Genomic DNA, 9,119 nt, shown 5'->3' on the forward strand with positions numbered 1-9,119 from the left:
AATGGCTTATGATAAATGTGGGTATGACTGGTTATTTTTATGATTTTAAGAATATGTGAATTGCTTTGATTTGCCTTGAATGTGTTAAGTGAGCCATGTCATACTATTGTGATTTTATTGGTTGGTGGATTATAAAGTGGGCACTGCAGTGACGGGGGTTCCGTGGGCTAGCCTAATTAGAGGGGCACGGTTCGCAATTATTGAGCTTACCTCATTGGAGAGGCGCGTAGGATAACTCCCGAGGTAGGATTTGAGTACACTTCACGCTGGCCACCACGTGAAACTGGGACTCAGCCAACGTCGAGGAATGGCTGTGTTGTCAGAGGTGAAATGTGTTTGTATGTGTGACAATAAACAACCTTGGCGGTCTCAGTAAGATGCCTTCGCGGGGTATCCTTGAGAATAAATTTTTGGCAAGGGCCAAGTTTTTGAAAAGTACATAAGCCATGTTGAGTAATTGGATGAAATCCAATTATTTATATGGGTTGGGATGAATTATTTTAATTGTCTCATATTACTCGGCTTTAGATTATTTTGATGATGTCTGTCTACTCACTGGAATTTTATAATCTCACCCCTTCTTTCTATACATTTTTCAGGCTCAGAATAGGCAGTAGATTGTCAATTGTATCGAGAAGTAAATTTCAGAGTTGCATCCTAGAAAGCAAGGTTATAGACTTAAACCTTCTCAGTTATTTGGAGGCCCACGTGTCATTGTAATTTAAATTGCATACTTCAGTTTTCTATATTACAATATGTACAAATTTATTTTGTTTTTATGTGCAGAAAATTAATATTTGGATATTTTAAATATATATATATATATTGTTTTACATTAAAATAGATTATTTTAATTAATATTTTTATTTTATTTTATTATTAAAAAAAAAGAAGTAAGAGAGAGGAATGGAAAAACTGGTACAAAAGCCTTGCGAGGTCTCAAAAGGCATTCGGGGGAAGAATGTCTGTTCGAGGCTTCGCGGCGGTTGTCACGGGCTCAATGGGAGTTCCGGGTCATGACATTATTGCCCAATTTAATTTTTAAACACATTTAACTAACTAAAACTATCAATTTAACTAAAAATCAAAACCTAAAAATTTCAATTTCTCCCCCCTTGAAATTCATCCAGCCCTTGATGTCACTTTTAGATCTCTCTCCTCAAGCATGCTAAATGGAAACAAAGGCATAGGAAAGCTAGAAATCAAGCTAAAGTCGAAAAATCTTACCATTAGACGCGTAAACGGGCAAAAAACGTGAATTCCCCTTTGAATTTTTCTAGTTTCCCTTTGTTTTCTTTGTTTTCTTCCTTTCCTCTCTATTTCCTCTCTTGTTCTTCCTTATGGCCGGCCATCACTTAAAATGGAGTTTAAATGGGCTGACTTTTTATTAAAATAATATTAAACCATTAAAAAAATGCCATGTGTCACTTTACCATTGGTCCGTTTTTAAAATTTCATCCATTTGTTTTCAAATTTTTACCATACACCTGTCCCACATATCCATAGCTTAGATAAAATTCTCAGACTTATCCAAAGTCTTGGTGGAGTAATTTTTAAAATTTACACTTTTACCCCCGTAAAAGTCAAAAATTACATTTTGCCCCAAAAACTGAAAAATTGCCCATAGACATATTTTTTATCCCTTATACTCATACCATTCTCCAATTTGTCAAAGGTGATCTAAATTCTCTCAAAATCTCAAATTTTGTCCACGGATTGAAAAATTACGATTTTGCCCCTGAACATCAAAATTTTCAATTTTTCTCCAAATGAATCCTCAAACTCTGAACAATCATTTTTAGTCATTCCTTGACTATAAAATATTAAATTTCATCCGACGATTCCTATTTGAACTAGTTCGAGGTTAAATCAATTCAAGTGTACCGTTAGGTACAATACCGGATTTCGTCTATTCTTAAGGACTTTTCTAGCATAATAACATGCTACTCAGTGCATGTATATTATGACATGTATTTATAGGGTCGGATTTTACATTTTTTATATATATTAAGAAGAATTTATAGTAAATTAAATTAATAATATACTTAAAATATATGAGTTTATTATATGTACGTATACAAATCATAATCATAGTAATTTAATTTTAATTATATATATTTATTTATTTATAAATCTATATTAATATAAAATTAAAAGTTATATACTTTAAATGATAAAATTTTTATGTTAATATTGTAATATATGATAGTAAATATAATATGTTATAGTTATTACACCTTAATAATGCTTCGTAATATAAAATGTTATGAATATATATATATATATATATATATATATAATTGTATAAACGTTATATATATATATATATATATATTTAATTTATACATAAGTATTACTATAACTTATAATAAATTTTATTAATATGATTACATTTAATAACCTTATTAATTATACCTTAGTTTTTATAACATACTGTTTATAATTAGTTATTATTTATATAAATTTTGATATAAAACATTATAACAAATAAGTTGTGTAATTAATTTCATATATACATAATAAAGTAATATATTTTATATATACATATATTTAATTAGTACATAAACATTACTATAGCTTATAATAGACTTTATTTATATAATTACATTTAATAATTTTATTAGTTATCACTTTAATTTTTATAATATATTGTTTATAATTAATTATTATTTATACAAACTTTGATATAAAATAAAAATATTACAAAATATAAGTTGTGTTATTAATTTCATATATATAATAAAGTAATATATTATATATATTTATTTAATTTATACATAATTTGTATATTTATAATGGGGCATTTTTAAAAATAACCCTTATAGATAAGATGTTTTAAAAAATAACCCTCTTTATAATTTTAACTATTTTTAACTAAGTTGGACAAAATTACCTTTAATGAAATTACATGCCATGATGTTACACGTCATGTACAAAACATGTTACACGCCATGGTTAGGAAGTTACACGTCATGTACAAAAATATGTGACATGTCATGGTTAAATTGTTACACGCCATGTAAAAAAACATATTATACGCCATGTACAAAAACATGTGACACGCCATGGTTAGGTTGTTACACGTCATGTACAAAAACATGTGACACGCCATGGTTAGGATGTTACACACCATGTACAAAAAATGTGTGACATGCCGTGGTTAGGTTGTTACACGCCATGTACAAAAACATGTTACACGCTATGGTTAGGATGTTACACGCCATGTACAAAACATGTGACACGCCATAGTTAGGTTGTTACATGCCATGTACAAAAACATGTTACATGTCATATGCAAAAACATGTTACACGCCATGTACAAAAACATGTGACACGCCATGTACAAAAACATGTGACACGCCATGGTTAGGATGTTATATGTCATGTACAAAAACGTGTGGCACACCATGGTTAGATTGTTACATGCCATGTACAAAAACATGTTACACGCTATGGTTAGGATGTTACACGCCATGTACAAAACATGTGACATGCCATAGTTAGGTTGTTACACGCCATGGATAGGTTGTTACACGTCATATACAAAAACATGTTACACGCTATGTATAAAAACATGTAACACGTTATGGTTAGGTTGTTACATGCCATGTTGAAAACATATTGTTGTTACACGCCATATTCAAAAACATTTGTTACACTTTAATACCTAAAATGTTGTTGTTGTTGCTTACGAATAAAAATTTCAAATCTTCTCAACTCTCTTAATTTCTTTTTGTTTTTTGGACAATTTGGCACCGATTAAAATGTTTCTAATATGTTTTCATAAATCAAAACACAAATTTTTTTTTATCTAAAACACCTATTTCAACTAAAAATTGAAAAAAAAATTCCAAATTAGTTGCTCCCAAGAAAATTAGAGTAGGAAAGAGTGGTGAAGTTCCTCATGTTCTTGAAAACTGGGAAAATGAAATTATTAGAGAACAAGGAGAAGATCGTTTTTGGGAAGAAGTTCGTGTCAGACAGGTTGACAAACATCCCTCTGAGTTTGTTGGATATGATTGGAATCGTCTATGCTCAGAAGCACCTCCTCATAGAAGAAGTGGTATTCCAAGACACTCTATTCTAAAATTCAGGTTTGAACGTGGTGAGTTTCCCCTTGCTGCTACTAAGTTAGGTTCCAATTCTCAATTTGTTCATGGTTGGGATGAATGGGTAACTAAGGTGTTGAAGAATCCTTCCTATGTTAAACTTCTCTCTTTTGTTGGCATACTTGATGCTATACGTATCACTTCCAAGCTTAATATTCGTAGAGAAAAAAGGATGGATGTGTGGCATGCTATTTTTGCGAGGTGGAGCACGTTTTCTCATACTATGATTACTGCATGGGGGGAATTTACCTTCACTCTAGAAGATGTATGTGTTTTCTTAGAACTTCCCTATATAGGAAAAGATGATTTTCGCTCTATTAAGCTTTCTGAAGAAGAGGTATGTACTCGAGACTTTTTCTTCGATCCACTTAAGAGTCTGAGTAAAACTTCGAAGGTTGCACGATTCTCTAATTAGATAGGGGTTTTTTATAAAAAGTTCAATGCTAAAGGAATTGAGATTGGTTCTCCTGAGTACCAAGACCATAAGCATGAGTTGGTGGCTTTAGTAATCTTTTGGTTAGCATGACACATACTCCCAGGGTGTTCAGATGATGGTATCTCTCCAGCAATTGTTCCTTTAGCAATAAAAATTGTTAAGGGAATACATTTTCCTCTTGCTCCACTATATTTAGGATCACTATATAAAAGATTAAACTTGTTCTAACTCAAAACTGTTGAGTCAGCTGGGCGTTACAAAGTTTTAACTTATGTGGATGCTTCCTTCATTCAGATATGTCTATGGGAAAGGTTTGGTACTTGCGCTCCCGTGCCTAATGTATATCCTTTTGCATCTTTTTCTGTGAATAACCCTTTATCCAGGAATAACTACAGAGCTTTGGCATGGCATGATCGACTCCCGAGAGGTAATGTTCTTAAAGTGATGGATGTGACAAAAGAATTCAATCCCAGACCTTATGTGCAACCCATAAATAGATTCGGTGATCCTAGAATTTATTATGATTGCCACCTTCTATAGTCTGGAAGAATGAGTTCACAAAGTATTAACTTTTGTGTATGGGTTCACAGTTTCCAATTGCCATCTATGATTGAGAGTTCCAGTTTAGGTGGAGATAGAAATATTCTTTCTATTGAGGTATGTTCTTTTTTTAGAGTGGCACGCCAATTTGGGTTTGACCAACCAGCTCCGCCTGACTCTTCTTCAACTATCAGTTTTTCTTCTTGGGTTTCTTCATTCCTCATGGCAGAATTTCAACTCCATTTAGATAAATTTAAGAGTTGTACTGTCCCAGCTTTTGATAGAGTTGGTATCCATACTTCTGGATGGTTTGCTTATTGGATGGAGTGTGTTGAAGAATGTAGATCTTTTATTATGCCTTTGACGAATCCCAAAGCTTGTCTCTACACTCCTCCTATAAGTAACTCCGATGTATCCTTACGCTTGATTTCTCTCAAAAAGAAAAAAAATGTAAATGAAGAAGAAGATGATGCTCATCGCGCTCTTACTCATCAAACAAAACATGTGCATCGAAAAGTAAGTTCATCATTTACTTTTTCTTTTACTTCTTTTTTTTTTTAAATTCATTTCCTCATCATACTTTTTTTTTTTGTAGAGAGAAACAACTGCGAGAGTAGAACTTAACTCGATTGAAGAGGAAGAGACTTTTGAAGCTGAGACTGAGGAAGAATAATGTGACTCTAAATGTAGTGATGAATCTGATGATGAATCAGTTGATGTTGATAAAGCTAAAGTTGAGGGTGAGCCAACCCCTTTTGATGATTTCATTGATTTGGATGTTTTATTTCCAAATCATGTTCAGAACTCTACCATGAATCAGGTATAAACATATTACTATGTTACTCTAATTGATGTTGTTCCGTTCCCTTTTTTTTTGTTAAATTAAGATTGTTCTTACTCTGCAGGCTATTCGAGATGAGGTTGTTCTTGATACTGAGACTATTCCTGCTGTTGAAGTTGTTCCTAAGTTTACTCCAAATGTTGAGGTTATTCATGATGTTGGAGTTGATACTGATGATGTTAGAGCTATTTCAATGACTCCTGGTGCTTCTTCCTCCCCAATGCCAGAACACAGAGATGCAAGTAGTGCTTTTGGCACTCAAGTAGCACATACTGAACAAAGTGGTAAGAAAGTTGACTTCCACGACTTTCAAGTTTCATTGGAGTATGTGGCATACTTGGAGCATGTTTTCAATATAGAGGGAGAGTTTTGGAGTACCTCCTTTGTAAAGAACGTAGACGTCATTTGCTTAGTGATGGAAGTGTTGGGTAGAGCTTTAGCCATTTCCCATGCTCCACTAATGAGTATTTCACCCGAGGAATTGCAATAGATGTTACAGGATTTCGATGATGCTTGTAACTTTGGATTCAAGCTTGAGTGCCTCAGTGATTGTAGATCTAAAGCCAAGATTTTTCTCAACAAGTCTTCCTTGGAGAATGAGTTAGAAGACATTGCAGCGAAGATAGCTTTACTGAAAAAACGTGAAGCTGAAGTACAAGAACAATTAGATGTATTTGCCAATAATAACTCTTCTCTATGGAGTATGTAATTGACTATTTTTCTTTTACTCTTTCTGAAAGCTCATTTGAACTAGTACTTCGCTATTGATATATCATATTTCTTTTTCTTTTGTAATAATAATAATGTTATATGCTTGTTGCGTATTTATTCACATTTCATATTATTGTGTGTGGCCAAAAGGGAACTCTCAACTTTACATCAAGGAGATTAACTTTAACCTGATATGAAGGAGATTAATTCAACCATTAAAATAAGTAAGCGTAATAGCTGCGGCCAATTTGTGAGTAATAAGCTAGGGCCAAGAAATGAGCGATAAAGCTAGCAGCCAATAGCATAACATTATTACAGCCAAATTATGAGCAATAAAGCTAGTGGCTGGAATGTGAATAATAAATTATGGTCAAAGAATAAGTGATAAAGCTTGTGACCAAAAGAAGAATATCATTGCAGCCAAAATATGAGCGGTAAAGCTTGCGGCTGAAGTAAGAATGATGAACTATGGTCAAAGAATAAGCGATAAAGCTTGCGACCAATAGTATAATATAATTATAGCTAAAATACAAGCGATAAAGCTAGCGGCTGAATATGAATTTTTTTTTATTGTCAAATTGCAATTCATAAAGCGATGAAGAGTTAAAGTCATAGAAATATTATACATGAGTAGGAAGTGGGTTGTTTTGGACCCTGTTGTTCTCAATCAACAACTCTTCTGCTTGCATTTTCTTATGGAATATTCCCTTCTGAAAATGATCTCTTCTTTCTTTACTTCTTTCTTAAATTGCATTCATTGTTGGAGTATTCTTTCTATCGAAGCAAGTAGCTCCCTTTTGTTTGAGAACGATATTATTGGTTTTTCATGCCATTTCCATTAAGGTAGCAAAAGTTGGAAAAGGTAAATTCTGCTAGTGTAGCCTACACTCGTCAAACATTTTTTTTGAATGCAAATCATCACCAACTCCTTCTCATCATAAGACTCTTGTATATCCAACACCCTTTTTCTAAAGTGTTAGATGTATTCCATGAGATCTTCTTTGGACTTTTGATATTCTGTTCCCAAATCAAGGAGATTAACCTTTTCTTGAGTAGAGAGGAAGAGCTCCTCCCTGAACATCCACATCAATTGCAGTTTCTCCATTTCCTTCATTCCTCTTAGTGTTTGTAACTAGAGGAATGACTTCGTCAGGTGCATTCTCATTAAAGTGTACAAATTGAGCTTGAAAAATGGTGGAAGTGAAGGATGCAAGTTGAGATATGGTCTCCAACATCCGTCTATTGTTGTCTTCCAACATTTGCATTCTCTCTCAAGAAGCCTCAATCATTTTCATCAGCTTTTGGATATAGGTGAGAATAGATATATCTTGGTTACTAAAGGAACTATCTATTTCTTCCAATAACACAAAGTTTTTTTGGTAAGCTTTTACTTAAAACAATCACTCCTCCCTAGTGGAGTCGCTAAAATGTAAAGGGAGAGGAAGCGTTGCAAACAAGTAAAAGGATGTGCTAGAGGCGGCAGAGAGGAAGTTTGAAGCAATTTCTGAAGTATTAAGTGCTGTGGCAGGTGGAAGACAATAAGAAGAAACTTAGAAAGACTTAGAGAGTACAAGATAATTAGAGAGAGAATTTAGAGAGAGAAGCTCTCAAGTTGAAAATGTGTTAGCTTGGAGGGGGAGAGAAGAGTCCCTCCAAATGAATTGTGAAGCTTTATATAGAGTGCTAAAATTGACGGTTACACAAGAATAGGCTTTAATGCGCCTAATGAATGACATTATTATGAAGAATATTAATGTGAGTAACCATTACTGTAATTGGATGTAGTAAGACTTATTCTCAAGTAAAGGTAATAAAAAAGAGGTGTACAAGAATAAGTACAAGAGAAGAAGCTGTACGAGAATAGGTACAAAAGAAAAAGCTGTACATGAATAGGTATACGAGAACAAGGTAAGAGGGTGAAACACTTGTACTTCAGGAAAGGGTTAAGAGGAAGACCTCTTAACTACCTCCATATCTGAGCTACCAAGCCAAACTCTCCGAAACATCCCAAGATGAAAGTAACCTATGAACCCTGCCACTTATTCCGAGTTACTTTCACTGTCACCCAAGTGAAGTGGTTATTCTATTCGAAGTAGCTATTCTACTTGTATTAGTTGTTCCATATGGAGTAGTGCTTTACTTATTCTAGTTCTTCTGCTTTAAGTAGTACTCCACTTGTTCTAGTTGTTTTGCGTGAAGTAGCGCTTCACTTGTTCTAGTTATTATGCGTGAAGTAGCACTTCACTTGTTCAGATTGTTCTCTGTACAATATTATGTTGTAACATAATTCTTTAGAGTAACAGTATTAACCAAAATCAAGTATCTACACTTACCTACGACCTCATTAGAGGTAACCATTGTATGAGCCGATGTGCTGTCAAGATACTGTTCTGTAAAATTCCAATTTTATTTTGATTTTTTTTTATCTCTATGTGGACACGAAAACAGTAGCTAAAGACATACTTGCTAGTGGAATGAAGCA

The 9,119-nt window shown here is 33.4% G+C and overlaps 1 protein-coding gene across 1 annotated transcript; it reads left to right on the forward strand.

Annotated features, from left to right (window-relative positions):
• Positions 3,752-6,670, forward strand: LOC108660972. The gene is made up of 3 exons (XM_018116280.1): positions 3,752-5,601; positions 5,681-5,905; positions 5,991-6,670. Exons 2-3 carry the CDS (start codon positions 5,897-5,899, stop codon positions 6,414-6,416), a joined length of 435 nt encoding a protein of 144 aa, XP_017971769.1. The 5' UTR covers positions 3,752-5,601; positions 5,681-5,896; the 3' UTR covers positions 6,417-6,670.

Source organism: Theobroma cacao, chromosome 1, assembly GCF_000208745.1.
Source record: "Theobroma cacao cultivar B97-61/B2 chromosome 1, Criollo_cocoa_genome_V2, whole genome shotgun sequence".
Classification (NCBI taxonomy): Eukaryota; Viridiplantae; Streptophyta; class Magnoliopsida; order Malvales; family Malvaceae; genus Theobroma; species Theobroma cacao.